Below are 26,624 nucleotides of genomic sequence, written 5' to 3' on the forward strand. Positions count from 1 at the left end.
AAATATTTAAAAGCAAGTATATATAACTCAACTGCACGTCTGGATAGGCTTCCTGAACTAAAGTTTTCAGCAGTTGTCTAAAATAATATAGAAAGAGTGCCTGCTATATCGTATATAGTTGAGAGCTCAATTCCCTGCTTTGCATTCTTGCAAGTTATTTAGGCAAATCTCACCTCTATGTATGTAAAACTTCTTGTTTGACGCAGAGTTCATTCATTAATGTTTGTACAGCCTGAGGGCTTGGGTGGAAGGTACTATTCAAGTACAAAATCATTGCCCTTGACTTATAGAAAAGACTGTACAGATATAAAAGTTATACACCATGCCCCTCAGCAGGTGACACACAGAGACAATTCACACAACCGTTTTTTATGCACAGAAGTCAATACAATCCAAGATACTTTTAAAAATTATTCTTGATGAGAAATCAATCTCAACAAGTTTTAAAGTGCAGCTTTAATTGAAGTGTTATGTTATATGTGATTTTAATTTGTACTTCACCCTGGGATTATATGTTGAAGGGCAGATTATAAGTATAAATAAATAAATAGATAGCATCTATAAATGGATCCCTATTATGTCACTCTTTACGCAGGAAACTTGCATACACAGGCATGGTCCAATTATGGTCAATGACGCTACAGTAGTATAAGTGGCAACAATCTTATAAACTGCAGAATTAACATTAAAGGTGTTTTCACAAATGAGACCAAAGCAGCTCTTGCTTCAACTTCTTTGCAATTTAAATATAAAACCTACACTGGCAAGAAGACTCATTCACATCGCAAAATGCCTCTCCTCCACCTTCTCCATTAACAAGGGCCAGATATTAACATAAATAAATAGTGCAAAAAAGCTCAAAGGCAATATAAGCTTCCTGTGTGAAAGTGCTCTTAGCGTATAGTACACCTAGTGGGAGTTGTTATGAAATTCCATGCACATGATATGTAAAAATTAAACAATGTAAATTGATTTCTTGTTGAACAATACACAATTCTGAAGATGATAAACAGATTTGGAATTTTATAGCTTTGGGATTTTGGTGATTTTTTAAATGAGAAATCATTAATTTAGTGTGCATGCATTATGTCCACAATAACTTTAAAAAAGTCAATACAGATGAGCCAGATTTTGGCATGTAGTAGTATGAAGAAGAGTTTCTTAGCTTTTGACTGGAAAGTCACAACTAGAGGTGGAGGAAACATGTCAAGCCAATCAGAGCATTAGCTCCCAAGATATGCACCAATACTGATTGTCATTATATTCATAAACAAGCAGCTATTAGATCCCACTCGTTTGTGTTCACACAAACACAACAGAGAACTTATGACACCTTAAAGACGAACAGGTTCATTATGGCATTGGCTTTTGTGGACTACAGTACAAATAGCCACAAGGTGCTTTGTTGTCTTTTGTGCAACATGGGTGTCCCCCTGGAACATCCCGGAGAAGAGCCGTAGCTCATTCTTAGAGCATATGCCTAAAACTGGTAGAGCTGGGACAGACTCCTGCCTGAAACCCTGGAGAGCCGCTGTCCGTCACTGTAGGCGGAACTGAGCTAAACGGATCAAAGTTCAGACTCAGCGTAAGACAGCTTCCTATCTTCCTATTCTCCTGTGTGAACGGTGGACTAATTCTCTTCCTTTTCTTTTCTTTTTAAATTGCTATATTGCACAAAGGCAGCTGTACTGTGTGGAAGTTTATGGATGGACGTGTAATCCCCAAAACTAATTTAGAAGGCTTCCACTAATGGGAGAGGATGTATGGAGAGGGGGAGGGCAAAGACACAGGGAGACCTCAGACATCATTGCACAGTAGGTTGGAGAATGCTAAGAAGCTTCGCGGTTGCTGTAATGTTCCAGCAGGGAATCAACACTTTCCTGCCTTCCTCCCTCTGCCTATTGAGTACTGTGAAAAACAAGGGTAGAAGGAATGATGCCATTTTTTCAGAAATACTATGCAGCAGGACGCTGGATCCAGACTGAGCTAGACTGTGGATGGGCTAAGATAATGATCTAAAACAGACCAGGGGGAGGTACCCAAAGTTCAATGTCTAATCCATAGCAAAAAAAGTAGGGATGGGTGACCTTAAAATGTGTGAGTGGTAGTACAGCAGCCAAAGTCAGAAGCATGCACACACCCATATATAAATGACATAGCATTTATCTGATAGGTCACTTAGTAGGTGAATTTATACACACTCATCAAACAAGAGGAAAGTTCTTATAATACAGCAGGACCATCACCAGGAAAAGAGCTATTCCAAGATGTTTGCAATAAATGTAAAGTACACTGTACAAAGGTACTTCATACATTATCTTCTTTATTTTTTAAAAAATCAGAACCGAAGCAATTATTAGGACATTCAACTTGATAAGGTATGAACAACACAGGCTATTTGTAATATATTCAACAACAAATTACATGAAAAATAGTGGGTTGCAGACATTTTTAGGGGAAAAAACCACAGACAACTCATTATATTTCACTTTCCTCCCCTCATCCCATTTTTTTCCTCCAGTTCCTCTTTCTTCTCTAAAGTTACTGTCATCAACATTGATTCAGAGGTTTGATGGCCAAACATACCTGCCTTCATTTAGAGATGGACTACTTAGCAGGGCACCTTAATAATAATAAAAAATATAAGACTGACTTGGGTTTTGGGGAGAAACAGTGACCTACAACACCTGTCTCCTTTTCTGACCTGATAGATGGAAAATTGTAATTTTATGGCCAAAGAAACATTCTGCAAGATCCAGCTCCTGCTTCACTTTCCAAAGTCTATAAATGCAGTTATTTCTACCCTGGTTACCAAGATCCTTTTAAAAAATCTTTTCAAATTTGTTTTCTAACTATCAGCAATTATTTTTCTGTGGCTCTGACAGTCTGCCTTGCAAAGCATTTCTCCTGTGAAACTAAGATACCTTGCACAAATAAGGGGGTATTTCCTTTACTGCAGAATACAAACCAGGGTCATTGTTAACTACCAGGGAAACTGAACTTCCCAAACAAACAACAGCCAATGTCATCCTCAGAGTGCAGTTTTTTGATAGAAGTATCATGTGTGCTGGCATTGTCTTTTTATTACAATATGTCTAGCCAAGAACGCAGAGTCTGAACGTATATCATACTGCATTTTAAAGCAGACTTGGACTTCCAAACCACCTGGATTTTGTTGCGCTGTCTGACCTGCTATATTTTTCACCGTATTTCTGAAGCCAATTTTTACAACTTGGGTTGAAAATAAGTAAAGGTGCAAACTAAAATTCTTCTCCTTGGCCACAAGCACAAACTCTACAAGCACAAAAATGTTTAGCACTGCCTCAGCAGAATGGGTATTGGAGAATAAAACCTTCAATCATAAATACGTCCTGTAAACAGAATGTTCAGGTAGCCTCACAATGTCATGGGCAAAGTCAGCTGAAAGATTTGTGTCTAAGCAAAAGTCAAGGATATGATTCTAAGATTAAGGACTGGAAATTTTTGTAGCCAGTACAGAAACAAGATAGCCTCTGGCTACACAAAGGAAAAAGATAAGAAAATTTGATTATAGGAGACATTATTGTTTGATCTTATCATGGAATTCACACTTACCAGGCAAATGCACATTATGCAAGGATTGTCTGTGATAAAGGGGATCTGTAGAACTTCTCCCTCATTTTCACATTTTGCAACAGAACCTGTGATGGACATTTTAAAAATTAATACTTTCTCTTCCCACTTGGTTCACCTTCAGAGCTGTAGTTTCCAAGATGAGTTAGCAGCCTAAACTGTACGCACAGGTCTGTAGCCCTAAGCATACTTACCTGGAAGAAAGGTCCACTGAAATATATAGGACCTACTTTTAAGTAAACACGGGCTTTCCTTTGATTAGACTGGAAGTATTTTTATTTTGTTAAACATCTGTACACTATTAAAAGTGGTTTTTTTTAAAAAAAAAGTCATCTTACCTGCCTCAAAACAAACAAAAGCATCAGCAGCAGGGAGAAAATGGCTTTTGATACCAAACAACTATCTTTAAAATTCATCATATATATTGTTCTGGAGTGACAGCAGACAGGGATGTTTTTAACCCTTTCAAGGACTTTGGGAGAGTTAGAATTTTTTTAATGAAATTTTGGCAACTTTGATAAGGACCTGATGTCTCTAGGAGGAAATTTCTCTTGACAGCTTATGTAGATCATATCACCCGAATTTAATCCACAGGTGTATTTGAAACATGAAGACCAAGAGTATCATCAGCATAAATTTGCAAAATGAGTCCAGAGAGTAAAAGAGTGTGTGTCCTTGGTGACATACAAACTTATTACTATATCAGGGCAACATCTCTGGAAAGCTAACACTTCTCACAGTCTCTAGAAATGGGCTCAACATTTCTCTTTATGCACCAGGTGTCAGTAAAGTATGTCCTTCATGAAGCAAGGGGGCAGGGGGAAGGGCAAGTTCATGTAACTTATATATCCCATTAATCACTGTGTTTCTTTTTGACATGTAATGACATCTCTAAATCAATCACAACCCTACACACCCAGTGCTTTCAACGACTCCAGGAGAATGCAGAATGATCCCCCTGCTTCCTGGTACAGTTTTATCAGCGGGTGATGATCCCAAATCATAAGTCCCAGCTGTCCTCATGCTGGAGAACTGCATCCAACCGTTATTGGCCTCTATGTCTGCTCACTCCTTAGGTTTACAGGCAACGGTCCTCGGCATCCACTTTCAAGAGTTCAGAGCCAGTCCACATGTTAGGTGGCATCAAGCCCTGGTTTGACACTCGAAAGCCAAGTCTGGTTGTTTGGCTATGATCATACACCTGCACGATACTCGTGTTTCCAAAATGAGGGGGGGGCGAGTCATGTGCGTAGTGATCCTTATCCGCACACAACTCTTGCACTAAGAATGACAAGCCGGGCTGTGGTCATTGCACACATCATCGCTACGTTTGCACCGAAAATCTGCGTCGTGCACCGAAGCGATCGCGACCGGCTCCTTTTGCATGCAGCCTGCGTGCACTTTTTGCATGGGTGGCTGTCGAAGCGTGTGCCGCTCTCTCTCGCTCTCTCCTCGTCCTCCTCCTCTCCCCCAATATCCCCCTTTGCCCATCCTTACCTATCAGGACGGAGGAAGCCAGCGCCATGGGGGGTCGAAGCTGGTGCAGCAAGAGCCAGGCGGCAAATGTTAGCCCAGGGGAGGTGAGCCGCAGAGCCACGGCTCGGAAGCTGCAGAAGAGCCAGAGCATCGTCCCGTGGAGACGGGCTCTCGGGTCGTTGCTAGTGCGGCTGCGGGAGAGAGAAGAGAGCAGGAGCTTAGCGGCGCGTGAAGGAGGAGAAGGAGAAGAACCGGGCAGGGAAGTAGTTGCTGCTGCTGCTGCTGGGGATGCAGAGGAGGGAGGGACGGAGGGAATAGAAGGTGGGAGGGCTTCCTTTGCTTGCTGCTGCTGCTACGCTGCGAGTCCGGGCCGGGCTCTGAGGCGCCCGTCTGCCCACCGGCCCCTCCTGAGCGGGGTATGGGTGGGCGGACGGGGGGCGGGGCCGGCTGCCGCGGGAGGGACCCCCACCTCGTGCAATGACAGGAGCTGCTGCTGCCGCCGCCGCCGCCGTTGGTACCGCCGACCTTCTTCTGCCCTCGGCTAGTCCAGGACATCCAGACGCGCGCACACACGCGCCGCCCTGGGGCAGCCCGGCGGCCCTTCCTCCTCGCGAGGCGCTGGAGGGCAGCGGCTGCCCGTTGGGCCAGGCGCGACCCGCAGTGCTTTCTCTGAGGGGAGAGGCAAAGGGCGCGCCGGCGGTTGTTGCTCTTCATTATTCCTTCTTGTTCGTATTGTCTGGGAGGGAAAGCAAAGACTCAGCAGCTCCGTCGTCGCCCCCGCTACTCTTTTCATACTTTTCAGTTTGGGGTGGTTTGTTTTTTTAGGGGAGGGAGAGCTTGGGGGTAAAAGTGAGGAGCTGAGGGAATGAGCTCCTCCTCGCACGTGGTGAGTTGGTAGAAACCAAAGATGCAAATCTTATGTTTAAATCACCCTTCTCCAAAAAAGAGGCCACTTGGCAAAGGCAAAAAAAAAATGCAAATTATTTTTAGGTTTAAATCACCACCAAAAAGCAAATCACTCGCTTGCTCCATCAGGAGGTTAGGAGGTAATCGGAGAAGTCATCAGGAGAGGCTTTTGGGGTGCAACTTATACTAGGGCTGAGGCCTGACCTCCTGGTTTCAGTTCCAACCTGGGCATAACCCTGGGATATGTGAAGGAAGAATTGTAGGTACACCACCTAACAGTGCAATCCTATGCATGTCTATTCAAAAGTAAGCCTCATGGAGTTCATTGGGATTTACTCCTAGACAAGTGTATTGGACTGGCACCTAAACCGATTAAAATGTTTTAAAATTATTAATCTGTTTGATTAATACATTTAAAAGGTACCTCAATTAAGCAGATTATATTTTTAATACATTAAAAAAACTGCAAGTGGCAAACACAGTCCTACATAGGAGGGGATGCCTGTTCTAGGAGACCTGCTATAATGTACGCATCCTTCTAAAAAAAAGCACAGCAAGTATGGTTCTTTCTTTACAACCATTGTTTTTTATGAATGTAAATTTATACAAATTTAATCAACCAACTAAATCTCATAATCAACTGAAGTTTCTTTAATCAGTTGACTACCCTAGTAAGAACAGATTGAAGAGGGTATGTTTCCTCTCCAATTATAAACAGAGGGAGCCTCACACATAAGGGATTAGGGAAAGAACTTCCAAGATTAGAAAGTGGTGTTTCTAGACAGAAAACCCTGCAGCCTTTTATAGAGATTAAGCACTGCAGAGAGACAGACATCATAATTTATTAATTGCTGAAGGTAAAATGACTGTTAAGGCTCAGCTAAAAAGATCAATTAAAAAGTTGGCAACTCCACGAGGTTTTTTAATTCTACATATATTGTTTATTGATTCTTGTTGTTATGCAAGTTATGCTAAGAATTTATTGAAGGTGGGATTAAATTCCCTAAATAAATAGGAAAGAGGCCAAATAACTGTTCAGGTAGGGTACTTATTGCCTTCCCTGTAGCTCTTCCTAAGCTTTCAGAATCTAAATTTTGGATGATATCAGGTGCCAGGTCTCATCACACCACTAGCAATTTAGAGTGAGAATTGGTCTGTGATGAACACGCCGAAGTGTGCACTGCTAGATTTGTTGTGGTTATATGCCTTCAAGTCGATTATGACTTATAGCGACCCTATGAAAGCAACCTCCAATAGCATCTGTTATAAACCATGCTGTTCAGATCTTGTAAGTTCAGGTCTGTGGCTTCCTTTATGGAATCAATCCATCTCTTGTTTTGGTCTTCCTCTTTTTCTTCTCCATTCCGATTTTCCCAGCATTAACTGTCTTTTCTAGTGAATCATGTCTTCTCATTATGTGTCCAAAGTATGACATCATTTTAGCTTCTAGTGATAATTCTGGTTTAGTTTGTTCTATCACCCAAATATTTGTCTTTTTCGCAGCCGACGGTATATACAACGCTCTCCTCCAACACCACTTTTCAAATGAGTTGATTTTTCTCTTACCCACTTTTTTCACTGTCCAGCTTTCACATCCACACATAGAGATCAGGAATACCATGGTCTGAATGATCCTTCTTTAGTGGTCAGTGATACATCTTTGCATTTGAGGACCTTTTCTAGTGCTCATGAACTGCCATGCCCAGTCCTAGCCGCCTTCTGATTTCTTAACTTTTGTCTCCATTTTGGTTAATGACTGTGCCAAGGTATTGATAATCTTAGACAAGTTCAATGTCCTCATTGTCAACTTTAAAGTTACATAAACCTTCTGTTGTCATTACTTTAGTCTTCTTGACGTTCAGCTATATACCTGCTTCTGTGCTTTCCTCTTTAACTTTCACCAACATTCGTTTCAAATCATTACTGGTTTCTGCTACGAGTATGGTATCGTCTCATATCTTAAATTTTTGATATTTCTCCATCCACTTTTCACACCTCCTACATCTTGGTCCAATCCCACCTTCCGTATGATATGTTCTGCATCAAGATTAAACAAATAGGGTGATAAAATACACCCCTGCTGATGGGGAACCAATCAGTTTCTCCATACTCTTTCCTTACAGTAGCCTCTTGTCCAGAGTATAGGTTGTACATCAGGACAATCAGATGCTGTGGCACCCCCATTTTTTTTAAAGCATTCCATAGTTTTTCATGATCTACACAGTCAGAAGCTTTGCTGTAATCTATAAAGCACAGGGTGATTTCCTTCTGAAATTCCTTGGTCTGTTCCATTATCCAACGTATGTTTGCAATATGATCTCTGGTGCCTCTTTCCTTTCTAAATCCAGCTTGGGCGTCTGGCATTTCTCGCTCCATATATGGTAAGAGCCTTTGTTGTAGAATCTTGAGCATTACTTTACTTGCCTGGGAGATTAAGGCAATAGTTTGATAATTACTGCATTCCCTGGGATCCCCTTTCTTTGGAATTGGGATGTATATGGAACACTTCCAGTCTGTGGGCCATTGTTTACTTTTCCATATTTGTTGATAAATTTTAGTCAAAATGTGGACAGATTCAGTCTCAGTAGCTTGTAGCAATTGTATTGGCATCTGTTCCTGCTGATTTACTTCTTCCAAGTATTTTAAGAGCAGCTTTCACCTCGCATTCTCAAATATCTGGTGCTTCATCATACGGTTCCTCCATGAATGAATCTGTCATTTTTGCATCTCTTTTATAGAGTTCTTCAGTATATTGCTTCCATCTTCCTTTTATTTTATCTTGGTCAGTCAGTGTGCTACCCTGTTGATTATTCAACATCCCTACTCTTGGTTTAAATTTCCCTTTAATTTCTTTAATATTTTGGAATAGGGCTCTTGTTCTACCCTTTTTGTTGTCATCTTTCTATACAATAACTATTATAATAGTTCTCTTTGTCCCTACGTACTAGTCGCTGTATTGTTGCATTTAGGGTTCTAACCATGTTTCTATCTCCTTTTGCTTTTGCTTTCCTTCTCTCTTTAACCATTTTAAGAGTTTCTTCAGTCATCCACTGCGGTATTTTCTCTTTTTAACTGGAGGTATTGTCTTTTTACATTCTTCCCTGATAATGTCTCTACTTCAATACATAGTTCTCTGTCAACTAAGTTTAAAGACTCAAATCTGTTCCTTATTTGATCTTTATATTCTTCTGGGATGTTATTTAAATGGTATTTTGGCATTATGATTTCTTTGTTGTTCTTCTTCAGCTTTACTTTAATTTTCATGATCTGTACCGCAGTCTGCTCCTGGTCTTGTTTTTGCAGAAAGTATGGAACTTCTCCATCTTCTGCTACCAATTTTGTAATCAATTTGATTCATATATTGACCATTTGATGATATCCACATGCATAGTTGTCTTTTCAGTTGCTCAAAAAAATGTGTTTGCAAGAAACAAATTATTGGCTTCACAGAATTCAATAAGTCTTTTTCCTGCTTCATTTCTATCTCGTAAGCCCCATTTCCCCATAATTCCTAGTCCTTCTTTGTTCCCTACTTTTGCATTCCAGTCCCCTATGATTATCAGCACATCTTTTTGTACAGAGAGCCTTCGGGCTTAGGGCGGTATATAAATTAAATTAAATAAATAAATAAAAATCTTGTTTTGGTGTATGATCAATTTCTTACTGTACTTCTGCATAAAATCTTTCCAATTCCTCTTCTGTGTTTGCCGTTGGAGCACAGACTTGGATGATGGTTATATTAATAGGTTTCCCATTAAATCTCATTGATATCACTCACTCAGACCTTGCGTTATAGCTCCTATTGCTTTTGCTACATCACTTCTCACTATTAAAGCACCCATTTCTTCTTAATTTCTCATGTCCTGCATAAAATATTTTGTAGTTGCCTGATTGAAAATGTCCCATTCCCATCCATTTTAATTCACTCACGCCAAGTATTGTAATGTTGATATGTTCCATTTCTTGCTTGACTATTTCTAACTTTCCCTGGTTCATGCTTCTCACATTCTATGTTCCTATTGTGTATGTCGTACAACTCCAGACTCTCCTTTTGCATCTGTGCACATCAGCCTCTGGGCTTCCTTTCGGCTTTGACCCAGCTGCATCATTAGTCACAGCGCTACTCGTACTTGTCCTTTGTTCTTCCCCAGTAGCTCAGCGAGTGCCTTCTGACCTGGGGGTCTCATCTTCCAGCAGTATCTCATGTTGCATTTTGGATACTCTGTTCATAGGGTTTTCGTGGTAAGAAGTATTCAGAGGTAGTTTACCATTGTCCTCCTCAGAGTTTAGATGCGTCTTAGTCTGGTGTCTCAGCTTTGACCATTCCGCCTGTTCATAGGGTTTTCTGGTAAGAAGTATTCAGAGGTGGTTTACCATTCTCTTTGTTGAGCCTCGGCTCTCCCTTCAGGGGCAGGAAGGGGGGAGGCATGAGTTGCAGGCGCCTCAGCTGTCAGAGGGCACGGAAGACCCAGGAATTATTGAGTCTGAGCAGGACCTTGGGAGAGGAAGGGAGCCTGAATTTGAGCCAATTCCCACTGATAGAGCGCTCTCAGAAGGGGAGAGAGCGCCGTCCCCAGTTGCAGCAGAGGAGCCATTGGGGGAAGCTCAGGAGAATGTGCCAACTCCTCCCTCGCCAAGCAGTTCTCAGGATGCCGTCAGCATGACACAGGCTCCTGACCTCAAGCCTGCTCTGGAGCAGGTGTCTTCCGATGAACCGTTGGAAACACGCCCCCCCCCCCCGTGCTTGCTCCCTTGCTCCTGTGAGAAGCGGACAGGGCAGAGACAGGACTTGCGAAGGAGTCAGAGATTACGCTCGAAAATGTTCCCTACTTAAGCTGGCAGTGCACTGGGGGGGGGGTGCTGAGTCAACTTTCTTCACATGTCGCAGAGCATGTGTAGAGTGTAGTTAGGGATTCAAGTGAGCCAGTATAGGTGATTCTTATGAAGTGCAATGCCTTTGATGTATCCATTACTTTAATAAAACAAGATTTAATTGCACCTGCGTCTCAGTCTCGTGGTTCCGGCTCTGGACGGGACAGTCTTCCTCTGAGTTTGGATGCATCTTAGTCTGGTGTCTCAGCTTTGACCATTCCGCCTTGGATGCCCCTGCTAGGAGTCTAGCCTCTTGGTCTAGGCTCCTGACAGCATTGCTCTCAGCTTCTTCAGCACTCTCAAACCCCCTCACCACATTAGGGTGTGCATCCTAGAGGTGACACCTAAATCTTCTGCTGTTCTCTCTAGGGTCTAGGTCACTTTAAACAATCATTGCATGCATGCACTTTTCATCCATTTCCTCTCTCTTACCCCTGTCCTGATTGGAACATGCTCACAATAAATGAATTCTCTGAACCATTTATCATGAGCACAGTTTACATACTAGCACATTTGGTACACATACATGTATACATACATATATATTTTTCCCATCTGCCTCACTTCTGTTGTCTCTCTTTCATTCTCACAATAGCCTTGTGGGGTAATTATTCCATTTTCACTTATTGTTTATTATTGTTGTTATTTGTATTTATTGCCTGCGCTTCAATAGGTCCCTGGGCAGGTTAACAAAATCTGAACTACAATATTAAAAAGAATTGAAACACATTTCAATGACAATAAGGTGGGTTCTGAAAACATACTTCTCAGGAGCCGAAGGCCACGGTAAAGAGGTGTGTCTGATGAAAAACTGGAGCTGGTAAATAGTGACTTGCTCATACCTCTGACAGGGCCATACTTCAACCAAGGGTTTCCACATCCACAATCCACCTCTGTCCACTCCACAGACCGACTCTGCACTTCCTGGGCTTATTTCCTACACATCCACTTCCAGATCAGGACTTCATTCACTCACAGGCAAAGAGTTCAGTCTCAGAACATATTTTCAATGTCAAATTGAGCCATGGAACATTTGGAGTAATACTTTTTTTGAAAAAGGTTTTTTTGCCATTTAGCATGAGCAGGGTTCTGGCACTCTTGAAAACAGTCAAATGGGAGGGGGAGCAGCACTATATTTCTGCTTTCAGAGTTCTCTTTTTTTTAAAAAAACCCTTCCTAATTATGGTCTTTATCATTTGGATATAATATTTTATGTCTCTGCAACGTTGTCCCATGTTTCTTAATATACCTGCTCCTTCATGCTGTTTTTAACTAATTTTAACCTCCTTTGTCATGTTCTGTCTGCAAGGGTTGATATTTAAATCACAATACCCTTATCCTGCAAAACTCCTTGTATTTAGGCAAGTGTCCAGGTTCTCCTTATTTGTGATTTTTGCTGTAGTGATGAGAAAGAATCATACAACATAGTTTTACCAATTACGTTGAGCCAGTAGGATACACTTTTATCTGTATGCTTAACTATACAAACTAAAAGCTGATGAGGATGCTGTTCCTGATGAGGATGCTGTTCTTATTACACTTGAACATGTAAACAACTTGCTTCTCTGATCTTACGAATCTATAAACTCCAAAATCAAACTACAGAAACGTATAAATACAGAATATTGCTTTTTGGAGAAGTTAGTCACATTATGAAAGTGGTTAATAAAATGCAGTAAAGCAAAAAAAATAAATAAACTATGTTTCCCACAAAATATTGCCAATGTGCTAACACTACTGATACTTCCATTTAATCACATTTACTGCATCCCACTTCCTTCAAGTGCTGGACTATTTCCGTACATTAGTGCTAAGGTTTATTGGCAGCTTTTAGCTAAGTATAGTCAGACAAGAACTAGATTTTTGTGGCATCTCTATGGAAAGCTTATTGTAAACAACTATTCTCTGCTGCTTCACTCTCCAGGAGAAGTTGAATAAAGGACAGCAAAAGATGAAACAAAAGAGAAAAGTGACTATTAATTCTCACAAGGAAACCCACCTATTGTATTCCCTTCTGGCTTCTGTAGCATTTCAATTGCATCAGGAGATAATCCCGACAAAATTATAGCCTTTATTCATAGACATCTAGTACCAGCTGGCTAGGAGGCAGTAAATGCATTTTTTAATTGTTGCTTTTTACATTCCTGATGGAAGTAGGGTTATTTACAAAACAAAGGTGGTGTTTCTACTAATTTGGACCTGATACTCTTTTTCCAGACAACTTGGGTAGACAATCGTAATGCAATGGGGAGGAGGGGAGCCAAAACTTATCGAGATCCAGGAAACAGGGTCAAAACAGATGTGGCATTATTGTGTGAATGTGTGCATTTAAAGCAAATAGTAGCTCTGTGTGTGTGTGTGTGTGTGTGTGTGTGTGAGAGAGAGAGAGAGAGAGAGAGAGAGAGAGAGATTGGGATAATGATATGGGAGGGTGAGGCTTTAACCCTTTGCCCAACTCATGGTCCCAGTCAGGATTCCCCTCTCTGCAGTTGCCACTTGAATTTGGAGGGAAACTTCCAATGTTGCAGACCTTTTGTTTTGTCTCTGAGAGAAGCAGAAGGCTGAGCACAGTTAAGGTGTTCACTTACAAATAAATAATGCCTTGTTCTGCACAGGCCGCCCAGTGATCTTTGTGGGCTAAAACAAAGAAGTGTTAACCCATGAATTACTGTGTGGTTTGATATGTCCTTTAATATTTAATATTTGCTGGTGGTGCTGTGACTCTGGAATGCTCTTCCACCTGAAATCTGTCAGGCCTCTCTGTGGGTGATATCCAACATTAGTCATAGAGTAGACCCAGTGAAAATCAGTAGACCCACATTAATTGATTTCAGTTGGTTTATTCTGAGTATGACTAATGTTCCAAGACTGTTTCATCAGAAAATGAAAAGGTGTTTGTTTTGACAGATTTTAATGTTTGACATTTAAAATTCTGTCCATTTTTTAAAAAGTTTTAGTTTTAAAATTACTAATTTTAGTTTTTATTTGTAGTGTATTAAACTGTATTTCTATTATTGCATTTTATGTATTTTAATTTTTGTATGTCAAATAGTCTGTGTACAATTGTAGAAGATTTGTAGAATAATACTACATTATTACTTAGCTCAAATTCATGTATCTCAAACTTTTGTGTAAGGCAGCCTTTCCCAACCAGTGTGCCTCCAGATGTTGTTGGACCACAACTCCCATCAGCCTCAGCCAGCATTGTCAATGGTCAGGAAAGATGGGAATTGTGGTCCAACAACATCTGGAGGCACACTGGTTGGGAAAGGCTGGTGTAAGGTAATAATATTATAATCATCAGATTATTTCCATTGGCAGTACTTTTAATCATTTCAAATACATTTAATTGCAATTTCATATCTAATATACTGGGAATTCCCCAACTCCATGTCAACTTATTTTTGCTTTTATTTTAAGTCACCTGAATGTTATCTATCAATATTTTCAGAAGTAGTTTGAAAACAAATGTTTTACATATAATAAAGCCTGATCTCATTCCATGGCACAACATTTACCAGACATCAAAGCACTTAAAAATATTGTGTGCATCAAATCTTTGGGCTCCCTAAGAGTTTATATTGACTTATAACAATTGGAGTTTTAGTGTGAAATGAATTGATTTAGTCAAGGCTAAACTAAATATCAAGATAATATATCCTTATTATTAATTAGAAAAAATGTATTTTCATCATGTGCTCTGTTAATCCAAGGATCTCTTATGTCATAGCAACATTTTTTTAATATCATCAGACTGAAATATCCTTTTTTACCTGTGAATTTTATCATATCAAACAACAAATTAGCAATCAGTTGTCAATATAAAGGAAGATATTTGGCTTAATTCATTCATTTTCATTTTACTTTTGTTTGTAATCTCTTATCATTACAAACTTGCATCAGGTTTGAATTTTGGTCCAATCCAACTCAAGTTGTTGAGCAGTGTACAGTTTTTATATCTACCTTGAAATTCAGTACTTCCACGAAATGTTGAAATAGAGCATAAAACATAGCATACAGATTCAGGATAATTCAACATTTGAAATTCAAAATTTGCACAAATCCTCCTGTCTGATTTCTAGGCAAAGGAAAGATTTGGTACATTAATTTAAATGACTGAAAAACTATGTTACTTACCCAAATGATTACAAGAAAGAGAAAACCAGCTGTAAATGTGTGGATCTGCAATGAACCATGTTACTTAGATTTTTTATTGTTGTTTAGAAGCAGTGTCATCAAAAATCATATGACTATTAATATGAAATAATATCAGATATATATCTAGTTAAGTACAGTTATATATGCATCCAGGATCACAAGTCTCATAACGATCAAACTAAACTTACTAATTAAATATACATCTTGCTTAAACCCTTGTCCTCCTAATGCTATTCACCTGTGCTATCTTATAGTTATGCCCTCCCAACACAGCATTGAACCTAAAGAAAGGCCACAACATTTCAAGAAAAAGTGAGTTACAGGGCAATCTGACACATGCCTATTTAAAAAGAATTCAGTGAGGCTTATTCCTAGGTGAGTATAGGATTGCCACTATACTGACTATGTTGTCTTCTCATAGCAAGTTAAACCATAGTTTAGTGTGATGTGCATGAGCCACAGCAAGCTTTAGCTCATTTGCTCCCCTTGTTTGCCACACACCTGGAAGGAACACTTCAGAAGCTTTTACTTTTGGTTTGAATTAACCATAGCTTCCTGTTCTGTCCAAACCAGGGATCATAGTTTAACACTAACCACAGTGAGTTTCAAAACAAGACAACTTAAAATCTTGGATTATAAAGCTGGCTTGTTTAAATTAACCAACCATGGACTCAGTATGAAACAGGGAAGCTGCCCTTGGCTGCCTTTGGGCCTGATCCAAAGGTTTCAGTGGGTGCAAAATGCAGCAGTTAGACTGCTGATGGAGGCAAACATCTCACAGCATGTTACACCTCTGCTAAAACATCTGCACTGGCTGCCTATCCAGGATCAAAGTGCTTATGTTGATATGCAAAGCCCTGAGCAACTTGGGTCCCAGATAATTTAAGGACCACCTCAGCCCTTTTGCCGCAGCTCAGTCACCAAGATCATCCAAAGGAGCACTGTTAGTTGTCCCTCATGTTTCAGAAGCCCAACTGGCTTCGACTAGAAGTCAAGCATTTAGTGTCACCGGTCCCATGCTGTGGAACACTCTTCCAGCAGAGATTTGGCAGGCAGCCTTACTTTTGACTTTCAGACATTTCTTGAAGATCTTTTTATGCCAACAGACATTTGATGTTTGATTTTTAATTTTGCAAATAGCCAGTCATTTTTAATGATTATGTAGATTGTATTTCATGGTGTTTTATGTTTTAGTGTTATACACCACCCTGATATTTTATGATATGGCACCATAGAAATTATTTTATTATAACTAAAAGCTTCTGAAGTCTTCCAGCCACGAGGAAGGAGAATGGGGGGTGGGGGTGGAGAGTGTGAATCTGAGGTTTAGTATGACATGCAAATGTGATCAGTAATTTAGTGTCCTGTAAATAATTTTAAAAATACATTCACATTTAAAGTAAATGCTTGGAACATTTCAGTAGCTTGTTAAAAACTCTGTTAAGGCCAACATTTGGACAAAACAAGCAAATTTAATAAAGCAGTATTACAATACTTAAAGCTGAGGATGTAAAATGAGAATGTTAAATAAAACTCTAGTGTCCTGTTCTAAATATCTCTTCATTTTGTCATTCTGAGGCAAATTTATGTTTTTTCCACCAGGAAAAATATGGGCACATTTTTATTAAACTACCTATTGTTAAAATACAAAAACACTTCATAAACTCTTATGATACCATATCGAACATAGATAAATTGTGTAGATACATTTCATAATTAAACACTTGAGTTGCTTTGTTTTTCCTTGAAACAGAACAGGCAATTGTTTTGGAAAAGAGATGGATTTCTCACTATATTTAATTGCTGAAATCAGAATCCTTTAACACAAAGAAAAGAGGGGAGCACATACCCACTTGCAACAGTAATCCATGCATCTGAAACCTGAACAAGTTCTTTTAATTAAAAATAAAATAAAAACCACTCCCATATGAAGACAATAGATACTTGCACTTTTCACATCCCACATTTGCCCCAGACAAATAGGAAATGCTGACAGGATTAGGTATAGAAGTGATAGCGGATGCCATTAAATTGGCCACAGACGAAACAAACCACAACTATACAGGCACGCTTGTATTTTGTTTTGTGATTTAGTCCCTGTAAACAAAATACCTTCTCACAGTCGTAAAAAGTGTTTTGTGAAAGCTAGATGTTTGGTGTTGCCTTTGAACAGCTGGTGAAGCTGATAAGGAGTAAGAATTAACAAAGTCACATGCTGAACAGTGACAATAAGTGCAATTCTTCATCTGGAAAATTCCAGTTTCCCCCTGCATTCCCCCTAATGCAGTCAACAGGTAACAAGGAAATTAGAAAGGGAGACCTTGATTATTTTAGTGCTAATTTACAATATAGCTTCACATTTATTAAATTCTCATAAAATTAATAATTTTAATTTATATTTCTTTGTTTTACTTTGGTTTGAAAAGTTAATTCAGGGTGTGTTGAACTTCTAAGCAATCATTTTGAAGAAACTACTAAAAAGCATTTCATGTTTCTTTGTTTTTTTAAATAACAGGGTAGCAAATCTAGCCATAACAACAATACTTTTTCCTAAAATCACATTTTGAAATTTGGGATAAATTGCAGAATAGTTTAACTTAGCTCCTCTTTGTTATTCCAAAAGGATTTTGAACCAGTCAAAGAACCAGGAAATTATTCCACACCATCCAATATTTCTGTCCCCTTGTAACAATCCTCTTCTCACCCCAAGGATCAGTGCTTGAGCACCCATTACACATTGCTGAAGACTCTTGAAGAGCCTTGCATGCTTGGTATTCATTTACCCTGTGATGCCGTGTTCTTCACTGGCTTCTGAAGATGATGCTTTGGAGGCTGACCATAGCAGTTCGCTTTAAAAATAAGAAACATTTTAAGAGGAACGTTTAAAGGGATTTTGCAGCCTGATCCTATGAGGCTGGTCCCACTAAGTTCAAAGGGGCTTACTCCCAAGTATTCCATTGGAATATAGCCTTAAGTTCACAATGGTCCTGGTTGTACTGATTGTGAAATAGATGTAACGGTAAGTACAACTCTCTACCCATGTCTACTCAGAAGTTAAGTACCATTGAGCTCAACGGGACTTACTCTCAGGTACATGTGTATTATTTATTTATTTATTGTATTTGTATACTGCCCCATAGCCGAAGCTCTCTGGGCGGTTTACAGTAACTAAAAACATTAAAAACAAATATACAAATTTAAAGCACACCACTGAGAAGGCCCTCTCCCTTGTTGCCAACCTCTCAGCTTCCCTCGGCGCTCGCATTCCTGCCATGAACCAAGATGGTGGCAGTGGCGGCAGCTCCTTAGGGAAACCTCAGCCGCCATCTTTCTTAAGGGCACCACTGCGTGTGCAACCGCAGAACAAGGTAAGTTAAGGAAGGGAATGGCAGAGTCCCGAAGCTCTCGCCGTGTGCAAGTCGTGGAAGGGGAGTGCTGGGGCCAGGGGCAGGCTTTTGCCCAAGGGCTCCAGCGTGTCTGCGGCTGGCCCTGGGCGCATGCACACATGTATGTGTGTGTGCGCACATGTGTTCCAGGGCAAGCCGGTGCCCAAGGGCCCCGGCATGTCTGGGGCCAGCCCTGCCCTGCACCCTCAAACACATTCAGCAACATCTACCACTAGGGGCAGCATTTTATCAGGGACAGGTACCAGATAATGCGCCATGCTTGGTAAACAGTTGGAACATTTATTTATACAGTAGGGAAGAATTTGAGCATTCCTATGTAGAAAGACTTCAGGACAAGGACATTTTACTGATTTTCAAAAAGTTATTCACAGAGTGGAAAAGCAGAAACCTACCTCCCATTGCTTCAAATGAGAAGCATTATTATCGAAAACACTCTGATGACATAATGTGAAATAGGGCTTACTACCCTTTTCCTTATTTGTTTCAAAGACCATATGAAGGGTAGTTAAAAGATGTATGCTATTTAATGGAAGGTCAGAAAATCAAAAATACAAGGTAGAATTTTGTCATTTTAGTCAGATACATGTTAGAGATACCAGTAGAAACTAATATTTTTTCACATATGCAGCACAATCCTATACATGTTTGCTCCTACCTATATGTGTATAGAATTGCAGATTCACAGCACATTGAGTTCAGTGTGGATTACGTTCAGATAAGTGGGTACAGTATTGCAGCCTTAGGCCAAATGGAACAATTCTGAGGAGATAGCTATAGGATTTTGCTATTAGTGTACAGAGTTTAGATCTTTGTTGGGAAAAGCTACAGATATAATCAAAATCTTATACCATAGGATGTTGGTTGAAAATCCCCTTGTAATTCTATTAGATTACCTGAGGAATTTTGAACAATGCCACACCATGAATTAGTAACTCAAAATATCCAACCTTGAAAGTCTTTTTAAAAACACACTGATTTATCATATATTTCTCTCACGCAAAACTTTTTATGTACCATGGAATTAATAAAGGCAAACTTAAGTACTGTAAGAAAAATTCTGTAAGGAATGAATGGAAGTAGTGTTTTTTCTCTTGTTCTTTTGTATTGCAATATAGCGCAGCAGAAATGATTGATATGGTTGTATGTTTGGTCCTTGTTATGGTTTACTAAAATATTCTCCTTTTAAAATGTCAGTAAAGAGAAACACACGCTACAAAACTCTCCTAAATCTGAAGGTACTTTCTTCAGAATAGTCCACAGAAGGTGGCCTTAGGACTTAATATTAATTTCATGTATTCATATTAATTTCATAATATTGTTCACATTTATCTGAATTTTATTACATTCTCTATATCATTCAGTTTTTAGGAGTGGGGGTATATTGTATTCACAACGTATAATCTCTATGTTAAAAAACTAAACTTTAATTTACTCAGGAACTTAGAAGGAACTTCTTGACAGTAAGGGCAGTTCGGCAATGGAACCGACTGCCTAGGGAGGTGGTGGGATCCCCTTCGCTGGATGTCTTCAAGCAGAGGCTGGACAGCTATCTGCGGGAGATGCTCTAGCTGTGGATTTCCTGCTGTGAGCAGGGGGTTGGACTCGATGGCCTACAAGGCCCCTTCCAACTCTATGATTCTATATATTGTCCATCTCTTTCACATATTTCTTTTGTAATGCTTAATGAAATAATTGTACAAATAATAGTGGCTAGTTACTTTAGGCTTAATTGTTTCCTCAGCCACCACAAGTTTTAATGGCATTAAAACAATGTGTGATGTCTCCTTGAATTAATAAGTGAATAAACAAAATAAATTACATAAATGAATCGGATAAAACAAGAATAATAGCATGCAAAACATTTTCCAGGGTTTAGACAAAGAAGAAATGTTGGTGTGCGTGGAAACTGCCTATAGATGGCAGTGTTGGGAACTGGCAGAGTAAATAAGGTATCTCACTCAACTGGTCTCAGCTACATCTGTATATTTAGCTTGGTGTAATCTAAATGTGTTAATGGGTTCTTCCAAGATGAGTAAAATTGCTTTCTTGATTTATTTTCCAGACTAATTTTCTTTGTATACTAGATGCATTTATTTTTATCCTGTATTGGAAGTCGGACAAGAAATCAAATAAAGACTGCATTACAGAGATATCTCTGCCATTAGTTTCCAGATTCAAAGTTAGCACAATTGTAAAATGATCTCTCTTCCCTCAACACCCCTTAGGTGGCTGACTGTGACTTGCATCTTTGCAGTAAGTTTTCGAAGGAAATTTTCCCTTCCTTCTCGATGCTGACCATAAAAAGACAGCATTAGTTTAGGGCACTTCCAGATGGCTTCTACTGTGGGGACTGGTAATCTTCATTCTGCAACCTGTAGGATATTTCAGCCGACCCTGTTGCTTGCCGCATGGCTGGCAGGTACTGCCACAGACAGTAGCGTCATATGGCTGGATTTCTAAAATGAGTGCAGAGTGCCCAAGGAGAAAGTGGAGAGAGTGCTACTTTCCAGTTATGTATTAGAGTGTCCGCTCAAGAATGTGGGCAACCCCCACTAGGATATAAGAATTGTCCTTCTGGATCAGACCAATGACATTTTGTTTTAAATCACAGCAAGAAAGATGCTTCTGGGAGCTCTCAGAGGGCATGAAGGTTTGGTTATGTTTCCCAGCATTTGGTTCAGTGGTACATTGCCAAGGAAGCTCCATTGGCTATAATTGCAAGCCCTTAATATTCAGATGAGCACTTTGCACTCCATATATGGAAAGAAAAAATCCCAATGATCCAGATTCCTCTGGATATTCAGTGTTTAATGAAAAGATCCAAAAATTCCAAGGTTCTTAGGGAGGAAATGCTAATGAGAGGGAGCATTGCAAAATGCAAGGAATTCTGAAAGCTAAACTAGACATGACTTAATTGTTAGGCCTCCCTGTCCCTGATCTGTGGGCCCCAAGGATGGCCAATCCACCCTTTCCCAAAGATGGAACCACCCACCCCACCTCAGATCCATCCCCAAAGTTATTCAAAGGGCAGGGTTAGGGTTTTTTAAAATTAAAAATATGGCCGGGGGGGAAGAAGGAGAAGCTTTGTTTCCTTCTCTCCAACCCACCCCAACTAAGAGCAGTTGGGTGCAACCGCACAGAATGAAGAATTCCCTGTGGTTGTAGCAGCCACAGGGGAGCCTGACCAGTATCAAGACTGCATGGGGTAGAGAGAGTTTAACCCATTCCTTTCCTCTCACTGTGGTTCCAATCAAAACCATCCCATCACTTCCTTGCATCAAGTGGGAAGATTCTCTTGGTGCCAATGGAGGCTTCCCTTCTGAAGCAAATAGAAGTTGTGGAAGGGGAATTTCATTGGGACCATCCTGGGAGGGGGAAGAATGTTTAAACTCTCCAGACACTGCTCACGCTTCCCTGTGGCTGCTATTTGCATGACAAAAAATGTTTCATTTAATTGCAGTCATGCATTTAACATCTCGTCTAGTTTGACTCAGATTCTGTTCTTTGGAAAAAAAGGCTAACAATAAAAAACTGAAAAGAGTTACGTGCGTTCTGCTGTGGTAACTTTTATTGACCCCCTTTCCCTAATGAAAAGCCTACACACAAAATGCATCATAAAACTTTTGAATTGTTTAATTAAAATTCCAACAGCTGTAGGAATGATTATTTCTTGTTGACTTTGTTTCTTGTTGACTTTGGAGTATTACCCCCTTGCTGTGAGATTTTGTTTCTTTTGTACTATTTTCAGGAAGCTTAAACTGAATCAATACTGCTGCACAGAAATTCCAAATCTGAACTCCAGTGTTGCATAAAACATTTATGTCTGTGTGAAAGAGAAAATGACCCACTTCTGTTGTGAAAGGGCAAATTGCATTTGAAAACATTCAGCACAGTTCTGCTAGCTGTCTCTTAGTTCAGGACCGGCCATAGACATTCTGGCACCCAAGATGGAAAGTAGCTTTGGCTCTTCCCCACCACACTTCTACCACCACCACCCAAAATCTGAGCAGGAAGATTTGGCACCCCTTTAATGTTGGCTTTAGGGTCTGCCAGTTTGATTGCCTGCCACATAGGCCAACCATGCCTCTTTACTATAAAAGGGAATGGAGAAAATGAGCAACAGGATAAAATAATACCTTGCACCATTTTTTTATATAATACTGGAAAGCTGTAAGAGTGAGTTTGCATTGTTTCATGACTCATGATATCAGCTACAAGGCTTCTTTCCAAGCTAGAGACCAGCATACCTTTGAATATCCAATGCCAGAAGCAAGAGAGTGACTTAGGGTATGTTCACACCAACTGAGATTATAAGTGTTACTTCACATTTGCAAAGCCCTTCTTTTTCCAAGACTGGATATGTTTGAGTAGAGTGTTCAATTGCAGCAATGCTGGCCTTCCACCAGTCTGCATGGCAGAAGAGAAAGGTAATAGGCCAAGCTGAGATCCTGTCCAACACATTCAAAAAAGCCAACTTGCAGTAACTGTCATGTCAGATCAGTCTTTAGACATACAAAATTTGCAGGCCCTTTGAAAATTTGACTTGGAGGGACCAAACAAAGACTTTAATAGAACTGAGGTCACCTATTTCCTACTTAGTCATTTCCTCTAGGAGCTCTTAATTATAAATTAATTATTTATTAATTATAAATAAATAAATACATTAATTATAAAGTTACAGTGGAAACCCCTTTTACCTAACCCTTACATTCGTCTCATTCAAAGTTGCTTCATATGCTACACAGTTCTTACATAGATGACACTTGCTGGTTTGAATCCTACATGGAGGTTCTCATAACAAAATACCCATTTAAGAGATTGTCACACATTAGAATTGATGTAGTTCCATGTAACTATTACATACACGTTCCTTTCAAGAAGAAATTGAGTGATGTGTGAAGCAGCCCTAAAACTCAGGCTAATGTAAACCTAAAGAAGAATACTTATGAATCTAGACTGAAACTCCAAATATTTGGAGTGCCTTCAAATAAATGAGTCTGTAGTCACACTTCAGGCTACAGGGCCAGCCCTCCCTATTACATGAGATGTACACTCTGTGAAAGATACCAAGCTGCCAGTCACTGTCGCTACCTGTCCTAGTGTGGTTTTGGCCGTGGATCAGCCATTTTATGAGTGGTGGAGTGCAAACAGAATGAAGGGGAATGGCTTTGGGGAGATCACAGAATGAGGCAGTAACTGGGAAGGCAGAAGAAGCAGCTAGCCAAAGATTCTGACCTTGGTTATGCAATACAGGAGAACAGATGTATTAATATCAGAACAGAACAGAAAAAACATGTGATCAAATTGGAGGAGGGGGTTATTTTAAACCAATCAGTCTTCATGTCTCTAAAGTGCCCAGAATCTCATTGAGGATATGCAACCTTACAAATCAATATTCCTGGCTGCTGAAAACCACATGTGGGGTTCACAAGAGCCTTCAATCCTTTTTGACTTCACTTGAAATTTTAAAGTACATGCAAGAGGTACTTAGCAGATGTTGAGCCATTACCTTGATCCTTTCTGTCTCAATTTTTAATGGAGCTCTCAGGAACATTATTTGCTTGGTGCTGGATGAGTTGCTTCATTAAGATCATCCCTTCTTAATTCCTTGCATACATACACACAATATTTAGGCCAGATGTTTATAACAATATTGCCCCAAACAAAAGTTCATATATTAAATGGTCACACCATGTGATGCACAAAAACTAAGATCTGAAATGAGCCCTGCCATGCTCCTTATAATTACAGTGACACAAAAAATAGCTTTGACAAAACCCTAATACTCTTCTGTATTGATTGGACAGCCCTTAGACGTGGATGCAATAAATAAATAAATATTACATACATCTCCTTGACATTCTATGGGTGACAATGGACAACCACTTACCATGTGTGAAGCTGTACAAAAATGTTCCATGTGTCAACTATAACTGCAAGGGGAACTGGTGTTAGACTTGGCTCCTGTGAAGGCAAAATCAAAGTAAGAAAACAAAGTGATGAGCAAGATGAAGGTGATCTGTAGCTAGCAAGAACATCTCCTTGTTGCTCAGACCAAAGAATAAGCCTCCAAGATTTTTTATAGGAGAGCAAGAGCATCATCTGACCTGCTCAGGTCTATTGGTGCAAAGAGATTTCCTTGGATGGCTTCTCTCAATCCTCATCCATTATAGGCTCTAGTCCTCTACAGCTTCCAGCCACATGGTGGACCAAATATTAACATGTTTCCACAGATATGGAGAAGGAGGGGAGATTCAGAGCCTACACATGACCATAGACCATAAACATCCTTTCATCTAACTGCAGGCTGGCAGCATGTAGCAATTAGATTTATAGCTCATTATATTTCAGTTTAAGTTTAGAAATATCACAAAGTCACAAAAACACAAATTTGGTAATATACAGGCAGGCTACACTTACTCAGTGATGAGAAAAGTCACTCTGCACATGTTCAGTACTACTTCACATATTCCAGGTCTGAACTTGGGTAAGCTAAATGAATGCTGTGTGACAATGTGTAAGTCTATAAACAGGCGCTATTACAATGATAACTGAGTGCTCTGCTTAGACCATACTGTTATAGCTCTGGTCCACACAGATAACTAGATGGGGTCGGAATGGGCAGTGACTGACCAGGAATGAGAGCTTGGGGTAATAGTCGAGAGCTCGCTGAAGGTATCAACCCAATGTGCTGCAGCTGTGAAAAAGGCAAACTCCATGCTAGGAATCATGAGGAAAGGAACTGAAAGTAAAACTGCTTAGATCATAATGCTGTTATACAAATCTATGGTGTGATCACATTTGGAATACTGTCTGCAGTTCTCATCGCCTCAAAAAGAATACTATAGAGTTGGAAAAGGTTCAGAAAAGCGCAACCAAAATGATCAAGGGAATGGAGCAACTCCCCTATGAGGAAAGGTTGCACCATTTGGGGCTTTTTAGTTTAGAGCAGACTTTCCCAACCTTTGGGAACCCCAGATGTTGCTCCCATCGGCTCCAGCCAGCATGGCCAATGGTCAGGAATGATGGGAACTGTAGTCCAGCAAATTCTGGGGACCCAAGGGTTGGGAAAGGCTGGTTTAGAGAAAAGGCGAATAAGAGGTCACATGATAGAAGTGTATAAAATTATGCATGGCTCAGAGAAAGTGGACAGAGAAAAGTTTGTTTCCATCTCAACACTAGAACTCATAGGTATCCAATGAAGCTGAACGTTGGAAGATTCAGGGCAGACAAAAGAAAGTACTTTTTCACACAGCCCATAGTTAAACAATGGAATTTGCTCCCACAGGAGACAGTGATGGCCACTAACTTGGATGGCTTTAAAAGATTAGACAAATACATGGAGGATAGATAGGGCTCTACATGGCTACTAGCCATGATGCTATGCTCTGCCTCCATAGTTGGAAGCGGCATGCTTCTGAATACTAGTTGCTGGAAATGGCAGGAGGGAAGAGTGCTGTTGTGCCCAGGCCCTGCTTGTGGGCTTCCAATAGACATCTGGTTGAATAGACATTAGTCTGACCCAGCAGGCTATTCTTATGTTCCTATGAAGCTGAACTGTACTATTTCAGACTTCAAGTTATAACAGAGGCAGAGCACATGTTTGAACAAGATCCCACAAAAAATAGCTACACACAGAAAACTGGCATGTCAGGGAGGAGATGAGGCTACATGCCTTCTTGATGACATTCCTTATTTGATTGTGTTTATTTAGTGATTCTGTTTGCACCCTCAATTCCCTCCACTGTCTTCTACCCTTTCCTGGGGAGGGGGCTGGGAGGCAACTCATCTGAGGGAAGGGGGTCAAAGTAGTGGGTCCTGGAGGCTCCCCAGTGCCTCTCCTCCTTTCTAGACAACAGAAATAATAACACACTGGCAACCTAGAGATGCCAGTTCCACTAGTATCTTTTTCCTCTGTGGGATCGTGTTTGTTGAAAATTACAATTATTATATATAATACATATGTAAAGCCACTTTCAGAGCAATGCTACACCATCCATCAACCACTTAGGGTTTTTTACAATCAAGCAGAATATCAATTTTGTTAAATAAATCAATAAATCACATAGCATAGCATTTGGGGGGAGGGGTAATGGTTGCTACTGGGAGGAGGGATCCACACCTGGGATTGTATCCAATGCTATTACTACTCAGAGTAGACCCACCAAAATTATTTTATCTAAACTAGTCATG

The 26,624-nt window shown here is 40.1% G+C and overlaps 1 protein-coding gene across 7 annotated transcripts in view; it reads right to left on the reverse strand.

Annotated features, from left to right (window-relative positions):
• The window catches only part of BMPER (BMP binding endothelial regulator), a 284,815-nt gene that overhangs the window by 242,747 nt on the left and 15,444 nt on the right, over nucleotides 1-26,624 (reverse strand). For 4 of the 7 annotated variants that reach the window (XM_061587151.1, XM_061587150.1, XM_061587154.1 and 1 more), the window contains exons 2-4: nucleotides 24,322-24,395; nucleotides 5,110-5,279; nucleotides 3,595-3,680 (exon numbers count right to left, since the gene is read on the reverse strand). In XM_061587151.1, the coding sequence (XP_061443135.1) occupies nucleotides 3,595-3,680; nucleotides 5,110-5,279; nucleotides 24,322-24,395 (330 nt within the window). Of the gene's footprint in view, nucleotides 1-3,594; nucleotides 3,681-5,109; nucleotides 5,280-5,557; nucleotides 5,613-24,321; nucleotides 24,396-26,624 lie in introns of those variants that run through there. The other 3 variants (XM_061587155.1, XM_061587157.1, XM_061587152.1) reach the window with 2 other exon arrangements.

This window comes from Rhineura floridana, chromosome 10 (genome assembly GCF_030035675.1).
Source record: "Rhineura floridana isolate rRhiFlo1 chromosome 10, rRhiFlo1.hap2, whole genome shotgun sequence".
NCBI lineage: Eukaryota > Metazoa > Chordata > Lepidosauria > Squamata > Rhineuridae > Rhineura > Rhineura floridana.